Below are 17877 nucleotides of genomic sequence, written 5' to 3'. Positions count from 1 at the left end.
TCATATATATATACATATCATATATATATATCATATAGCAGGACCCGAGCGAATAGTACAGCGGGTAGGTAGGACATTTGCCTTGCACTTGGTGGACCAAGGTTTGATCCTCAGCTTCCCATAAGGTCCCCCTGATCATCGCCAGGAGTAATTCCTGAGTGCAGAGCCAGTAGTAAGCCCTGAGCATTGCTGGGTGTGACCCATTAAAAAGCTCTCCCCCATCTTATAACAGTCAATCATCACAAGTTGGCTTATTGAATTATTTTCTGATAATTCTACTTGCTATGCCTTTAAGAGTTTTTGTTTTGGGACCACACCTAGGAGTACTCAGAGATTACTTCTGACTCTGCACTCAAGAATTACTCCTGGCAGTGTTCAGGGGACCAAATGGGATGCTCATATGGAGCCAGGGATCTAACCCTGGTTGGCCACGTGCAAAGCAAATGCCCTACCCATTGTGCTATTTTGCTATTGCTCTGGCCCTGATTCCTTTAAGTTTTGTTGGAGCAAGTGCTATGGAATATATCTGTTATATTCCTGCCAAGGGGGTAGGAGTTAGAAAGGAACCTGGGAACACTGGTGGAAGGAAGGGGACATTGGTGATGATTCATGTTGAAACACTGTCTGAAGTAACTCTATTATGAACAACTTAAAACGTAGTGTCTTAATATAAAAAAGCACACACAAAAAATTTAAAAACACACACACAAATTTGAATTATACTTGGTAACAATGTTGATTGGGATCTTTTATCCTGTGATCCCATATTCTGATCTTGCCAGGATAGAGAGATCCTGTTGGTCCCGGAAGGACAGAGTGGTAGGGCATTAGGGAGAAGCAAAATGGGTGGTCTCTGTGAGCACTTAAGGAGGTGCACCTGCAGGCACATTAATGTAGGGAAGAGTGAAGGCGACTGCTGTCAACATTTCTGCAGAAGCATTTTATTTCTAATGGTTGATTTTCTGAATTGAGAACTTTCATTAAAGGGGCCAAACCAATAGAACCATGATTAGGGCACTTGCTTTGTACTTGGCTGGTCCAGGTTTAATCCATCGCCACCGATGGGTCGCCAAGCCTCACCATGAGTAATCCCTAAGTACAGAGCCAGGAGTAAGCCTTGAGCATCTTACTGGGTGTAGCCTCCAAACAAAACCCTTATTATACATTTACTATGGTCCTGACACTTCCAGTTACTATAGCTATAGTTCCAAGTAAGACAAGGGTGTGCCATCTTCAAAGTGCTTACATTTGCAGATATATATATATATATATATACACATATATATGTGGATAGGAGGAAATATATAGAAAAATAACAAAAATAAACTGTGGTAACAGCTAGGCAAAGATGTAGTATATATAAGACAGCAAGAGTGATCAGTGGCTTTTAGACCTAGACTGCTCAATTTTTCTGAAAGTCACTTTTTTTTTTTTTTTTTTTTAGCGTTTGGGTCACACTCAGCAATTCTCAGGGGTTACTCCAGGCTCTGCATTCAGAAATTCTTCCTGGCAGGGGACCATATAGGATGCTGGGAATCAAAGCCGGGATGGCCGCATGCAAGGCAAATGCCCTATTTGCTGTGCTCTATAGCTCTAGCCCAGAGAAAGACACTTTCAAGGAGTGAACAGTTACAATTGGGACACCAACTGCAAAGGCCGTGATTGTGGCTCAGTGGTACAATGCAGCCTTGTAGGTGAGTTAAAAAAGGTACACGAATTACATTTGTCAAGGGTTAAGGCCCTTGTAGGTGAGTTCAGAAAGGTACGTGCAGTGCATTTGTTAAGGGTTAAGGCTTTCTAGGCTCAGGAAGTGGGTAGAACCGTAGTTCTGACTTTTACAATAGAAATGAAATCCTGTTAAGTGAAGAGAACTACAGAAAAAACTATTAGTGGTGGGCAGAGAGATAGGACTGTGCTAAGATGTACAGGCGTTATTGCCTTGCATCCAGCAATACCCGCTTCTCCCAGCACCCCAGTTCCTACACAACATTATTTCCTCACGGCAGGAATGTGTGTGTGAAGGGGATGGGAGCAAAAATATCCTATCAGAAAAGAGCAGTAGGACCAATCTCCCTGCAAATTTAACCATCGTTAACCTGGCCAATTTGCGAAGTCAGGATGTAACCTATTTTCTCTGTTAAATTACAAGAAGAATAACTGAACATTTCTTCAGATCTCTTTCAAGATCAGTTGCTCTTTTGTTGTGAGTTGCTTAATACACACCTTACCTATTTTCCACTTGTCGCTTTTGTCCTTTTATCAAAGTTAGCAATTAATTTTGTCTTCTACTCAAACTCCATAGCAGCAATCCATATATGTTGATATTATATGTATGCTATATTGATATTATAGATACATTGATATTGATAGATATTATGTATGTGATATATTTATATATTGTTATATTAATAGATACACTTTTATAAATATATTGTTATGATGGGCTGGAGCATAGCACAGCGGGTAGGGCCTTTGTCTTGCAAACAGCCAACCTGGGTTCGATTCTTCTGTCCCACTTGGAGAGCTCAGCAAGCTACTGAGAGTATCCCACCCACATGGCAGAGCTCGGCAAGCTCCCCGGGTGTATTCTATATGCCAAAAACAGTAACAAGTCTCACAATGGAGATGTTCCTGGTGCCCACTAAGGCAAAATGATGAATGGGAGGGCAGTGCTGCAGGGCTATTATATTGATACTTATAAATATTGTTATATCATTAACAATATACATTTAAGTTTGCACTTATATATTTAAATTTAATATATTTCAATTTCACTTCGCAGAGTGGGACGCACACATAATTTTAAGAGATCAAGGGCAATTCCTGTACTCAACTGTAGAAATCGACAGGACAAGATTGGGGGCGAAGCGTGAAGCGCAAAGGCTCTCTTCTGCACTTTTAGATGGCGTATGTTTGATTAAGGTGCATCTTAGCGTCGACCGGCCTCTGACCTCCACCAGGTTCCCCTCCTGAAAGAGCTTAAAAAAATTAACCACAGCCGAGCGTGCACAACTCGACGATACACCGCGCTTCTGTCCTGCGGCCTCAAAGACCCTCCCAGTATCCGGGGCTTCCGGCGCGGCCGCGCGCGCAGGCGCCAATGGAAACAGCGTCCGCGCCGCGGGACTCGGGGAGCGCCCCCGAAGCCGCTTCCCAGAATGCCGCGTTCCGGAAGTTGTTGCTTTCCAAGGGGTCGAGTCCGGCTTCGGCGCCGTCGCTCTGTATTCGTCACCGGGAGGAAGTCAGAGCTGGCTTGCCCGGCCCAAAGGCCCATTGAGGGGATGCAGTTATGGGCGCTGTCGCCGTGGGTGAGTGCTGATCCCGCTGACTCGCGGGCCCCCCCTCCCCGGCCCCCCGCCACGCGGGTCGCGCCGCCGTCCGAGAGCCCGAATCCCCTGCCCTGCCCCGACGTGGTTCTCTTCTCAGAGGCCGCTCTTCCTTCGAGCACGTTACCCGGCCTGCGCCCCGCCCCGTGCGGGCTTCTCATTGGCTACGTGGCCTGTCCGTTTCTGGAGCTGGCCAATGAACGGTCGCTGCCGGCAAGCCTGCCCGACCCCGTGGCCCCGAGGTCTCCCCCGCACCCCCCACCGCCGTGGCACCTGAGCAGTTGGGGAGAAATGGGAGGTGTGGCAGGAACTGCGGGGCCGAGGGGCACCTCGGGGATCGGAGCTGGGTTTGCGGCCACGTCCGCGTTAGTGGAGGTGGGTGAGTGGGTGGAGAAGCAGGACCTGTCGCTTGACCTGGTTTAGTGCTGTCAGGGGCGCACCAATTTATGCCCAACTCGAAATCCCTGCTGGAGACCTGCTGACAGTTTTCCAAACGCTTCCATTTTTTAAAAATTATTATCATTATCATTTTTTTTAATGAAACCGAGCAGGCATGGCAGTCGCCGGAGGCCTGCCCGCGAGGGGAAGGTGAACCGGATGGGTAAGAGAGCGGGCAGGGCTTACTTTGATTTACGTTTTGTGGAGGAGTCCGGCAGAGAGTCTCATTGATGAAGAAGCTAGTTGGGATCTGACGGCTCGCCTGAAGATGCATCGATGTTTGATTTTCTTTTCTTTTTTTTTTTTAACAAGTGACAGTTCTTGCCGAACTCGTTTTAGATACGCCGGGAGTTGTTCGTTTTTTATTGGCGCTGCTCTTTCCCACCGCGTTGAAGTGATCCCTTCACCGTCCTCTGCTTGCAGCAATGACAGTTCGTCTTTCAGGTTTTCCTTTTGGAGTCCTGGTGGCTCGCAGTTCCCAGCCTAGATTTGCTAGAGCTCTCTGCCCTGCAGCCGACTTTGTTCTTGAGCTTTCCTCCTTCCCCTCCTCCCTCCCCCCCCCCCCCCCCCCCCCCGCATTTGTATTGCTTCGTTCTCTTTGGTCCTTACCACTTAATGCCTCAGGGTCGATACTCGTTTTCTGTTTCAACGGGAGAAGTGTGGATGCCTGACTCTGAACTACTATACTAGATGCCATAGACAAGCCAGAAGGAATGTCTTAAGTTCTTTTCCTTTCTCCTAGAACTTCCAGTTGCAGCTAGAGAAATAAATCACCATGGCTAAGATTTAAGAAGCAGCCTTTCAGCTGGAATAGAGAAGGGATCACTAAGTCAGTGATGGTTGGAGGGATCGATTGGGATGGAAGGTGTGTGCTGAAAGGATCAAACATGATAGCCTTTCAGTATCTATTGCAAATCATAATACCCAAAAGGAGAGAGAGAGAGAGTATGGGGGAAATTTTCTGCCATAGAGGCAGGGGGAGGGGGGAGGTGGAGACGGGGGATACTGGGGTTATTGGTGTTGGAAAATGTGCACTGGTGGAGGGATGGGTATTTCACTGTTGTAGGACTGAAACTCAAACATGAAAGCTTTGCTCAAGGTGATTCAATAAAAATAAATAAGAAGACAAAACAACCTTTGATAGTATTCAGTCAGGGGAGAAGAGAAATTGTGCACTCCACCAATGCTGGGGAAGTTCTGTTGGGAGGCTTTTCCCTAGCAGAATGGTTGTCTCCATCTTGGAAGTGAGGATCAAGGTGTATTGGATTGATATTTGGATCAACATTTTGTCAGTTCAGAGGACATCCCTGCCAGAGACCAGAGGCATAAGATGGGGAGCAAAGAGTTTGGGTTTGGTGTGTGCCTTAGACACTGTCTTGATTAGAATAAAAAGAGAGATGGTCTGGATTCCAGAAATCTGTGTTTTAGTTCATTCTCTTTGAGTTTTGGTTCTGAGTTTGCTCCTTTAGGTAAATGTATCCTTGAGTCATATTAAAATTAAATGAGTAATGTGTATGAAAGAGTTTGGAAGATCCAGAACATACTTTCTTTATCAAAAGTTTAGAAGTTCCTTTTGAGAATCAAAGGGACCCAGGACTACCAGTGCATTTTATAAAGGCTCAAAGGTTAGGGAAGTGGGTTAAGGAAACTATTAAATGCTTTCAATCAGGAAACTAATAGGATGAAAATGACATATTGAAAGCTTTATCTGAACTTGGATTACTATTTTTTTCCTGAAGTCTATAATTTTAAATAAGTAAATTATGTATATGTTACCTTTAGGATAAGAAAAAGCACTTAATATTTACTTTGTTTTAAATATTCCAAAATGTTTCATGTTCATTTGTTATCATATGACTTATTTTGCATACACAGAGCGTTGTTATGTTTTAGATGTCCTGAGAAAGGTTAGTAGTTATTTCATATGGTAACCATAATAAAACCTTTTTTTGGGGGGGACTTGTTTTGGGGGGACCCAACCAGCAGTGCTCAGAGTGCTCTGGCTCTGTTTCTGGGTGTTGCTTATGGTCAGAAGTGCTAGAGGAACCACCTGGTCCTGGGAATTGAACCTGGCCCTCTTTTTATTTTTTATTCCCCCCCTCCTTTTATTGATTCACCGTGAACTACAGCAACAGAGCTTTCATATTTGAGCTTTGATCATACAATCATCAAACACCCATCCCTTCACCAGTGCATGTTTTCCACCACCAAAGTCCCCAGTATTGCCCCCCTCTCCCATTCCACACCTACCCCTGCCTGTGTGGCAGACAATTTGCACAATACTCTCTTTCTCTACTTTGGTTACCTTTGATGTTTGAGTCCAGTTCCACCACCACTTATACCTGCTGAAAATGCAATGCTAGATAATGTGTTTTGTATTGCTTGTTATGGATACAATATAATGGGCTGGAGCGATAGCACAGCGGGTAGGGCATTCGCCTTACAAGCGGCCAACATGGCCGACCCGAGTTCGATTCCTCCGCCCCTCTCAGAGAGCCCGGCAAGCTACCGAGAGTATTCGATATGCCAGACACAGTAACAACAAAGTCTCCAATGGAGACGTTACTGGGCCCGCTCGAGCAAATCGACGATCAACGGGAGGGCCTTTACCTTTACCTTTACCTAGCCACAAGAGCGACCATACGCTCTGGGAATTCTAGTACTGTAACACTGTCCTCCCGTTGTTCATCGATTTGCTCAAGCGGGCCCAGCAGCGTCTCCATTGTGAGACTTGTTGTTACTGTGTTTGGCATATCAAATATGTCACGGGGAGCTTGCCAGGCTTTGTTGTGCAGGCGAGATACTCTCAGTAGTTTGCCTGGCTCTCCGAGAAGGGCAGAGAATCGAACCTGGGTTGCCCGGTTCTGCCGCGTCAGCGCATGCAAGGGAAACATCCTACCCGCTGCGCTATCGCTCCAGCCACTGCTGTCGCTCCAGCCACTTCTAAAATTTTAATAATTAGGGTCTGGAGAGATAGCTGCAGCAAGTTGCTCGGGTCCGAGATTCATGTGTGTGTCTCTGGATCATGGCCGTGTGGGAGCTTAAGTAGACAGTGACCATGTGTGGGTGTCATCTCAGAGTCCCATGGGTGGGGGGTGGGAGGAAGAGGACCAACTCCTCCCCTGTCATGTGAGGCCTGGCATTTCCCGCTACCGTCACCCATAGCTGGAGCTTTTCACTGAGTTCTAGCAAATGATAGCAGTCGGGATTCCTAGAGGGCAGGCGGAGAAACAGTACCTGCCCCCAGCTGGAGCCACCCGATGGCCCTCTTTTTTTTTTTTTTTTTAGGGTTTTGATAGTGTTTTTTTTTTTTTCCCTTTATTTTATTTTATTTTTTTTAAAGTTGTAGATTTACAATTTTTTGTGCTTTGGTTTCAATCATACAATGATCAGATACCCATCCCTCCACCAGTGCCCATCTTCCACCACCATGGATAATATCCCTCCCACCCCCATCCCCCCGTCCCCCCGTCTCTGTGGCAGGGCAATCCCCTGTGTTCTCTCTCTCCTTTTGGGTGTTGTGGTCTGCAAAAGAGGCATTGAGTGGCAAACATGTTCAGTCCATAGTCTACTTTGGACATGCATCTCCCCTCCTGGGAGGATCCTCCAAACATCCTTTATTTGGTGCTCCCTTCTCTATCTGAACTGCCCTTTCCTCTAGGATACCCGGCTGGCCTCTAAGTTATGGAGTAATCCTCCTGGTGCTGATCTCAGCTATTCTTGGGTATTAATCTCATACTTTGTTACTTTATATCCCCCAGATGAATGCAATCTTTCTATGTCTATCCCTCTCTTTCTGACTCATTTCGCTTAGCATGATACTTTCCATATTGTACCACTTGTATGTAAATTTCATGACTTCCGATGGCCCTCTTTTTAAAAGGACTGTAAAATCATGATGAAAAATAGCAGAGTATCTTTCCCTGGTACTATTGTCCACTTATGCTATCAGAATTTTAATAAACATCCCAGGTTAAAATAACTATTAGAGACACTAAGTTATTTTAAAGTATGTGAAATACTTCTTTTCAAAAATCATTGTCAGAGTTTGAAGACTTATGTGTACCTCGTATTTTTTCATGAAGAGAAGATTTGCAGCTAGGTTTGTCTTAGTCTTCCAAACCAAGGTTGGAAGTAATCACTGTCACTGTCCTCCCGTTGTTCATCGATTTGCTCTAGCAGGCCCAGTAATGTCTCCATTGGAGACTTTGTTGTTACTGTGTTTGGCATATCGAATACATCACGGGTAGCTTGCCAGGCTCTGCCGTGCGGGCGAGATACTCTCGGTAGGCGAGATACTCTCAGTAGCTTGCCGGGCTCTCCGAGAGGGGTGGAGAAATCAAACTCGGGTCGACCATGTTGGCTGCATGCAAGGCAAACGCCCTACCGCTGTGCTATCGCTCCAGCCCTTGGAAGTAATACAGCAGTGTAAATAGCTGAGAATGGAGTTCTCATATTAGGTGACTAATTTTAACCTAATATTGATAGGAAATCCCTGTGTCAAAAATGCAGAACAGCATATCACTGTTTAAGTTGGCTTTTGGGGTTCTTTTTTTTTTTTAATTTTATTATGTAACTTACACTCTGTTCAGGAGGTTGTTTTCTGAAATTTACATCTTTGAATAATTATCAATTCAATTTGAGTAGACTTAGAGCTAAGAAAGTAGAAAGGAAATTAATCTCAGGTTTTAAAATCCCACCATTATCCATCTTACTTTATGTAGTAAGAAGTTGAATGCCTAATAACTAATGCCTGGAGCTCTATCCTCCCGTTGTTCATCGATGTGCTCGAGCGGGCACCAGTAACATCTCCATTGTGAGACTTGTTACTGTGTTTGGCATATCGAATACCACGGGGATTACCACTAATGCCTAAATGTTGAGAAAATAAAGATATGTAAATGAAGCCTTTAGAATCAATAGCCTAAGCTTTAAAAGGTAGGAGCAATAATATCCTATCTACTTAGGAGTTCTTACTGAAAACTAGGTGTGTGAATGATCTTTGTACATTATATAGTATTACAGGTGTGAAATATTATATCTGGCCTAATTACTATCTGTTTGAGAAATATAAACTATATCTATTTCTTTTGTAAAACTTACTTTCCTTTGTTTTCTAGATTGTTATGTTCTGTCAGTAATTAATCCATAAAGTGCCAACATGGGAAAGAAACGGACAAAGGGAAGAACTGGTCCAGTTGATGATTCTTCTGAAATTTTAGGTATTTTTTCACCAGTTCAATCCTTAACATTTTCTTTCCTAAAGGGGTATGTCTTTTAATATTTAAAAATATGAGCAAAGTGTCCATTGTTATTGTTCATTAACTTGTCTTTTCATTTATTATTTTATATCTGCATGTCATTATCTTCTGTAATTTTTGTTTTTGGGCCACACTTGCAATGCTCACTTTGAATTACTCCTGGCTCTGCACTCAGGAATCACTCCTGGTGGTGCTTGGGGGACCATATGGGGTGCCTGATTGAACCCAGGTTGTTCACATGTAAGGCTAGCGTCCTTCCTAGTGCTAGACTGTCACTCCAGCCCCCCTGTCTCTACATTTCTAATGATTATATTCTGATAGTAAATAGTTTTGTTGCTAAAGCTTTTTCCATCCCATCATCTTCTTAGTAGAGATCTTAGAAATAGAAATGCTGAGTTGAATAGTGGAAATCTGGGGTGGGTGTGGGGAGGGTGGTGCTTTGGGCCACACCCAGCAGTGATCACTCCTGGTAGGGCTTGGAGGACCATTTGGGGTGCTGGGGATCAACCCTGGGTTCGCTTGCATGCTGGCAAATACCTTACCCGCTGTACTATTGCTCTGGACCCCAGTAGTGAAAATATTTTTACACCTATTTTGGTTCTTTTGCAAATTACCCTCCAGATAAATTTTACTAAGTTATAGGTCTTGTAGTACCATAATAAAATGCCCTTTACTTTGAACATTTATCAATATTGATTTCCATTTGTCAAAAGCTTTGCTGAGTTAAGAGCTGAAAAGGGGTATTTTTTAGTTTGTTTTTATTTACTTAAGTACTTACTGGGTAGGATTCAGTAGTTTTCGACTCTTTTTGTTGTGGTGGTTGTTAACTTTTGTTGTTGTTGTTTTTGGGCCACAGCTAATGTTGATCTGTGCTTACTGTTGGTTCTACACTTAGGGATCACTCCTGATGGGGGTTGGGTGGCAGGGATTGAACCCAGGTTAGCTGCATGCAAGATAAGCTCACTAAACTATCACCCACTAAACTATCACGTTAGCCCAGAGTAAATAAATTTTTTGAAGTTCATATGAAGGATAGTTTTTGATATCAGCCGAATAGAACCATAGTTTACCTCTTCATTGATTCCTTTATTTTTTGTTTTAATAGAACCTGTATGCAGACATCTTAGAAAAGGATTAGAACAAAGTAACTTGAAAAAGGCTCTAGTGAATGTGGAATGGAATATTTGCCAAGACTGTAAGACGGACAATAAAGTAAAAGATAAATCTGAAGAAGAATCAGAAGAAAACCCTTCCATTTGGCTATGTCTTAAATGTGGCCATCAGGTATGCTTACAGTTTGATCAATATGGGATTCTAGAAACTCTTTTTTTTGCTTTTTGGCTCACACCTGGTGATGCCCAGGGGTTACTCCCGGCTTTGCACTCAAGAATTACTCCTGGCAGTGTTTGGGAGACCATATGGGATGCCGGGAATTGAACCCGGGTCGGCCGCGTGCAAGGCCAAAGCCCAACCTGCTCTACCATCGCTCTAGCTCCTCTAGAAACTCTTTTTTTTTTTTTTGGCTTTTTGAGTCACACCCAGCAGTGCTCAGGGGTTACTCCTGGCTCTGTATTCAGGAATTACTCCTGGCGGTGCTTGGGGGACCATATGGGATGCTGGGAATCAAACCCGGGTCTGACACATGCAAGGCAAACACCCTACCCGCTGTGCTATTTCTCCAGCCCCTCCCCTAGAAACTCTTGACATTTGATTTTGATGGTGTTACCGCAAAGCATGGCATGAATGACTAAGATGCAGACTAGGATTTGTGTGCAGGTGGTTTAACGAGATGTTCTCGGGTACCACTCCAGAGAAATGTGAAGGAAGTTGGGTTGTGCATAGAGAGAAGCTTCAGTGTTATACGACCTCAGCTCGCTCCTCTGATGCTCTGTCCTTCAGAGATGGCCTGGCTGGTGGCGAGTGACCAGGCCTTTGGACTTGTGCATCGATTGGTCTTTGGATTTGGGCTGCTCCTGAGAAATGGGATAACCATGTGCGAGGCAATGATTTCCACCAACTTGTGAGCTACCAGTCCACATTCCTGGCAGTTGGGGGCACGAAAACCTTGGTCCTTTGTGTGAGCGGTATGTGGGTGGCAGAACAGTGTACCAGTGCTGCAGTGGGGCTTATGGCAAGGGCCTCTTAGTCACCCTGAGAGCTGACAAGTTAAGATTATGTTAGGAAACTACACAGATCTGTCATGAAGCTCTAAGGTGAGGCAGGGGAAATTCTTTTTTTAAAAAAGAAAACTTTTCCAGCTGAATTTTTGAACTGAAATAATTAGAGTTTACATACAATTTTAAAATAAAGTAGATGCGCTTGTGCATTTTGCCCACTTTACCTCAGTGGTAATGTTTTGCAGTCTAATGTCCCACCAGGATATTAACGATACAGTCTAGCAGTCTTCATCGGATCTTCCCCATTTTACTTCTGTGTTTGTGTGTGCACACGTGAGTGTGCCCTGATGTAAATTAATTTCTATAAAATTTTGTCACCTGTGTAGAAATCTGTGTAGAATCTACCCCAGAGCCAGGCTATGAATTCCAAGGGTCTCTGGTTTTGCCCTTTAATAACCGTACCCGTATCCCTACTGCCTTTTTCCCACCAGTCCCTGACAACCACCAGTCTATTCTTTCTTTCTTTTTTTTTTTTGGCTTTTTGGGTCACACCCAGAGATACTCACGGGTTACTCCTGGCTCTGCACTTAGTAATCACTCCTGACAGTGCTTGGGGGACCATATGGGAATCTGGGGATCGAACCCGGGTCGAACGTGTGCAAGGCATATGCCCTATCTACTGTACTATCACTCTAGCCCTTTTCTTTATTTCTAAAATTTTGTCATGTCAGACTGTTCTGAATGAAATCATACAGTATTCAAGAGCTTGGGTTGATGGTACCCAAGCTTCATCCAAGTTGTGTATATCAACAGTTCCTTCCCTCTGTCCTGCCTACCTGCCGAGCCAAACCCTTATACTTGTGAGTTATGTGCCTGACCACTGAGCCACATCTCTGGCCCCGCTCATTCTTATTGCTAAGGCACTATTTTAGGCATAGTTGTGCTATGGGTTTATCTGCTCAACTATTGGAGAATATCTGGACTTAGTTCTCTATTTGGGGGAGGTGGGTGCCATACCTTGCAGTGCTCTGTTCTTCTGGACTGGCTCAGGTCACAGCTGTCAGTGCTTGGGGGATCTTTGGTACCAGGGATCAAACCCAGGCCTGGCAGCCTGTATAACTACCTTTCAGACCCGATCTCATTTTGGGGCAATTACAAATAATACAGTTGCTCTGAACTTGGGCATACAAGTTTTGGTGTAAGCAGGATTTCATTTCTCTGGATGAAAATATCAAAGAGAGCAAATGTCAGGTGATAAGATAATTGAATGGTTTGTATTTTAAGAAACTGCCAAGGGGCCAGAATGCTAGTCCAAGGGTTCAGGTGCTGGCCCTGCATGTGGCTGAGCCCATTGTGTTCCCTGGCAGCACATATCCCCTGAGCACCCCTGGGAGCAGCTGTGGCGCCTCCGAGCATTGCAGGCTGTCTCTCTGGAGGCCCCCACAAGCCATGGAGATGGCCTGGGGAGCCCCAGCACCAGTTCCTCAAGAAACACTGATCCTCAGGCTAATGATTTTTTTTATTTTTAAAATTGTAAGTGGTAGAGTTTCTCGACCCATATGATCACTCTAGAACTATGAATTTTTCTCTTCATTTTCTGGGACTTTGTGGCTTTGGAGTTTACGATTATGATATTTTAGGGCTGCGGCAGAAATTCTCAGGAGCAGCACGCCTTGAAGCACTATATGACACCAAGATCAGAACCTCATTGTCTCGTTCTTAATTTGGACAACTGGAGTGTATGGTGAGTTTCAACTCATCTATCTACTCACTGGGAATTACTTGAAATACTGAAGAATAGAGATGCTTGAAAATAAAGGAATAATAATTTTTTTAATTGTAATGTTTTGCAGTTAAGAGCTTTTGCTTAGTATTGCACTAACACAAAAATTATAGTGTGTATAAGATATTTTGCTCTCCTGTTGTATTATGAAGTGTATGTTGTGTTATTAGTTTAAAGAAATAGAACACTGCAGATAAATTCCAAATCAGCTGAGATTACAGTAAAAATTGGGAATAAATTGAAAACAGGTGTCGGATTGGTATGTGTGTTTCCTGTACTCTAAAGAATGTTCACATCTTTAAAAATTGTTATCATAAAATGTGTTTTGATGGCACAGTATTTTAAAATACATGTGAAAAATACATATAGACTTTGTTTCAAATAGCCATTCCAGTAAAATATTTTTGTTTTCTTCACCATAATTATATGTAATTAACTTAGAACGAACCTTATTCATAATATATGAAGAGTTAATATGGATAGCTTTCTTCAAGAAAACAGAATTTTTATTTCAGCTTCTCCCTAGGATAATTTCATGGTTGTAGATTTTGGTGCCAGAAATTAAGATTTGGCCCCCTTTTGGGTTGTCAGTTTGTCATTTTTCATCTTTGTGCTCTTTTGGAACGTAGGTGTTACCTATGTGATGAAGAGGTGCAGTATTGTAGTTCAAATCGATTGGGTCAGGTGGTCGATTATATTAGAAAGCAAGCTGGTATTACCACTTCAAAAGCAGGTAAAAATGACATTTCTGCCTTTTTATTGTAATGTTGGTTTGTAGGTATCCTGACTTGCTGTACTGCCAGTGTTGTATGTAGGCAACATTCGTGATTTCAAACTGCAGAATGATTTCTGGTTAATAATTTGAAATGGCGCAAGGGATTAGAGAGATCATACAGGCATTGAGACTCTTGCCTTGTGTTCACTGACCCTGCTTCCATCGCTCAGACACTTGATGCCCTGAGTACCTCTGGGTTGGCTTTAGGCTTCCCTGAGGAAGGCTTTTGTGTCTTGCAGCAACCCCCTCCTCTGATCCTCACATTGAATACCTTGTGGGAGACCCTCTGCTCACCTTACCCCACCTACCCCCAAAACGACGTTAGAGGGCCTTTGAGAAATGAGATATGCTGGTGAGTCTTGAGTGTGGGCCTTAAAGCCCTGTGCCCATGCTCTGACGCAGTGGCTTAAAGTGCACCAGGCTTCTACTGAACATTACTACATTTATGTGGAAGATACAGATTTCAGGGTTTTGTTTTTTTGTTTTTTGCTTTGCTTTGCTTTGTGGGTCACAGTCAGCCATGCTCAGGGGTTACTTCTGGCTCTGCACTCAGGAATTATACCTGGTGGTGTCAAGGGAACCATATGGGATGCCGAGGATTGAACCGGGTTGGCCACATGCAAGACAGATGACCATCCACTGAACATTGCTTCTGCCCCCATATATTTTTTTGGCCTTTTTTTTCCCCATACATTAATTGAACTTGCATCTATCATCTGCTCTGCTTTTTGTGGCGTTTTGGTTGTTGATGTTTTGATTTGGGGTCACACATGTTGATGCTTAGGGGTTACTCCTGGCTCTTCACTCAGAAAGGCTTAGGAATGCTGGGAATCGAACCTGAGTTGACCACAAGCAAAGCAAATGTCCTATCCGTCGTACTATGCATCATTTGCTTTACGCTTCCTCAAATTTTTTTTGTTTGTTTAATTTGGTATATGGCACATACCTTGTGGTGCTCAGGGCTTTTTCTTGGCTCCACACTCAGGAATTACTCCTGGTGGCCATATGGCCAGTTACTCAGGGGACCATATGGAATGCCAGGTCTCGAATCCAGGTTGACTGCATGCAAGGCAAACGTCCTCCCCATTGTACTATCTCTCTGGCCCAAGCTTCCTCAAATTTTTTATACTCTCAAAAGTGCTTTTGGCAGAGTCAGACTATTTGTTCCTAAGTTCAGGTTTGGGTTTTGGGTTTGGTTTGGGGCCACACCTCAGAGCATTCGGGTACTCCCTCCAGCTTTGAGCCTGGGGAATCTGCAGGGAGGCACTGAACCTGGAACTCTCACGAGCCTGCTAGTCGGGCCTGCAGCACTAGAGATTGCCCCGTCCACACTGGCAGTGCCTGGAGGTCTTCAGGGCTGCACCCAATGGTCACCTTTTGCTGGGGATTGAACCAGGGTCTGCTGACTGCAAGGCATGGGCCCTAACCCCTGGACTCTCTCTCCATCCCCCCAGGGCTGGTGTTTGAGTTTTATTTAAAAATTTATTTCTGGGGGCCCAAAAGATACTCCGTGACATAAAGGCAGGTGTGCAGCTCCAGGTACTGAGGCCCCCCAAGCAGATCGCTGGGGAGAGAAAAGACTTTGTCCTGGTCCTGTGCACAGTCTTGACTGTTGCTTTATGCTCTAATTGCACACTTGCTTGTGTATGTGTGTGTGTGGGTGGGGGGTGGCAGGGGGCGTTGTGGGGGGGGGCTTGAGGGGTACATACCTGCCCATGCTCAGTACTTATTCCTGGCTCTGTGTTCAGGGGTCATTCCTGGTGGAATGGGGGGGAGTGGAGGACACGAGGGCCACACCCAATGGTGCTGGGGGTGGGGGTGGGGAGTAGCAGGCGGTTTTTGATCTCTTAGTGGTCATTTACTTACCAGTATTAGAAAACCTTTCATATCAAATCGGCAAATCATAATTGGTCAAAATAAATTCTGTTGGTAATATTAAGTCCCAAGTATGGTTGTGCATTAGTGTGTCTATATTACATATTTTGCTAAATTATGTTTTTGTTTTTTTTTCTCTCTTTCTTTTTGAAGCAGCAAAAGATATTGGAAACATTGAACTAGAAAATAAAAAATTAGAAAAGGAGAGTAAAAATGAACAAGAGAGAGAAAAAAAGGAAAACGCGGTTAAAGAAAATCCTTCCACGAATTCTGCTTCTCAGATAACTGTGAAAGGACTAAGTAATTTGGGAAACACATGTTTCTTCAATGCAGTTATGCAGGTGCCAGTGGTAACTTTTTTTCCTTTAAAAAAAATCACCGCAGTGTATTTTTGTGTATTTGTTGCTTCCAGTAGTTTTTTCTTCCTTATGTAACTTTTGTGTGTGCTTTCAAAGAAAGTGCAAGGAAATGTTTACTTTTCATGAGATGAAATGTGTGCTAAGTACTCAGGTACAATAGGGTTTAAAGAAATCTGGCCTTTGACATCATAAAAGTTGTGTTCTCAACTGGTAGGGGAAGTCCTGGCTCCTCTCATACAGAAGTAATAAGTAATAGGATGGTATGACAGCTATTTGGCGGTGGTGGTATAACTGCATCAGACTTGATGTGAGGAAACTGCCCCTTTGCAGTGAGGAATAAGCTTAGAATTGATTCTTTTGAGACCGTACCTATGGTCCTTAATAACTGTTTCCACTGGTGCTCAGGGGGCCATATGGTACCAGGGCTTCGACCCAGGGCTCCCCAATGCAGCATTTGTACCTTAGTCCCTGAGCCATATCCCTGACTCAGAACTGAATTAGTTATAGCCAAAGGGATGGGGGAAAAGAGCATGCCCTAAGTTTTTATGTTCCAGGACAGATAAAGATTGTCATGATATTACTGATTTTTTTTTATTTTGCTAGATTAAACATTTCAGAAATGTTTCATTGACTTATCCTTAAATGATTTTTCTTTTCTACCCTGATTTCCAGAATTTGTCACAAACACCAGTGCTTAGAGAACTACTAAAAGAAGTAAAAATGTCTGGAACAATTGTGAAAATTGAACCCCCTGATTTGGCACTAACAGTACGTACTTAAAATTTTTTTCTTTTATAGTCCACAATTTTCCTGTGAAAGTAATTGTTAAATTATTTTTAAAAGAGTTGGTTTTCACTTGTTTCAAATTTCTAGTTTGTTTTGCTTCTGGTTATCATGCTCAACATTTTTAGATTAACAGAAACTATAAGCAAAATATTTTCTGCTTTGCTTGAATGATTTCTTTCTTGGAAACATTCTTGATGTTTGAGTATTTCAAGGCTTTTTTACATAAGTAATGTGTACATTGCTTTTTTTTGATGTTTTTAAGGCAACTGTACTATTATATAGTTAGATTTGCTGTCTTCATTTTGCATTGCCTTTTTCAGTTCTTGGGCTCAGTGTAAGGTTCATGATACTGTATTACTAAAAGTAGAATTGTATTGTTCATCAAATTTCTACTGCTGAAGTCTCTTTTTTGATGTACATTTAAGATGGGGTAGCTCTCTGAGGAGCATTGCAGTAGGTTGATGGGTTGCAGTTGGTAAAGTAAATGATTCCTAAACTTGACTGAGGAATATAATTTCTATTCCCATATTCAGGAACCCTTAGAAATAAACCTTGAGCCTCCTGGCCCTCTTACTTTAGCTATGAGCCAGTTTCTTAATGAGATGCAAGAGACCAAAAAGGGAATCGTGACTCCTAAAGAACTCTTTTCTCAGGTCTGTAAAAAGTGAGTATCTGCTTTGATTGTGCTTTCGGTGCATCAGTATGATGCTAAGAAAATAATATTAAAAAAATTAATAGTATTAGTGCAAACCTATATATATGTGTGTATATGCGTACATACATATATATTTGTCACAAGATGGCTTTTTAAATTTAGATTAAAAATGTGCTTTATGTGAAAATTAAATTTTCCAATGGTATTGTTAAGACTAGTCATAGTAAGAAAAAAATTTGATAAACTAGGCTATGTCAAGATGTGGGGTGTGATCCCGATGCATCATAAGAACAACTGCATGTTTTAGTGAACTCATTGTTGCTTTTTTTGCCTTCCTTTGTAGGGCAGTGCGGTTTAAAGGTTATCAGCAGCAGGATAGCCAGGAATTACTTCGTTATTTATTGGATGGGATGAGAGCAGAAGAACACCAAGTAAGCATACTTTGGATAGTATGTGTATATATGAGTGTGTATGTGTGTGTGTGTGTGTGTGTGTGTGTGTG

The 17877-nt window shown here is 43.1% G+C and overlaps 1 protein-coding gene across 5 annotated transcripts in view; it reads left to right on the top strand.

The window, feature by feature from the left end:
- The first annotated feature begins 3146 nt into the window (after positions 1-3146).
- Positions 3147-17877, top strand: part of USP16 (ubiquitin specific peptidase 16) — a 35679-nt gene continuing 20948 nt past the window's right edge. Inside the window, exons 1-9 of one of the 5 annotated variants that reach the window (XM_056109473.1) lie at positions 3147-3308; positions 8885-8986; positions 10131-10309; positions 12783-12886; positions 13555-13658; positions 15732-15925; positions 16607-16702; positions 17254-17384; positions 17719-17806. In XM_056109473.1, the coding sequence (XP_055965448.1) occupies positions 8926-8986; positions 10131-10309; positions 12783-12886; positions 13555-13658; positions 15732-15925; positions 16607-16702; positions 17254-17384; positions 17719-17806 (957 nt within the window). In that variant the 5' untranslated portion in view covers positions 3147-3308; positions 8885-8925. Of the gene's footprint in view, positions 3309-8884; positions 9033-10130; positions 10310-12782; positions 12887-13554; positions 13659-15728; positions 15926-16606; positions 16703-17253; positions 17385-17718; positions 17807-17877 lie in introns of those variants that run through there. The other 4 variants (XM_056109471.1, XM_056109475.1, XM_056109474.1 and 1 more) reach the window with 4 other exon arrangements.

The sequence above is a fragment of the Sorex fumeus genome, unplaced genomic scaffold (genome assembly GCF_029834395.1).
Source record: "Sorex fumeus unplaced genomic scaffold, SorFum_2.1 ptg000265l, whole genome shotgun sequence".
Lineage (NCBI taxonomy): Eukaryota > Metazoa > Chordata > Mammalia > Eulipotyphla > Soricidae > Sorex > Sorex fumeus.
The sequence above is the reverse complement of the archived record's forward strand: the minus strand, read 5'-3'. Positions and strand labels throughout refer to the sequence as shown.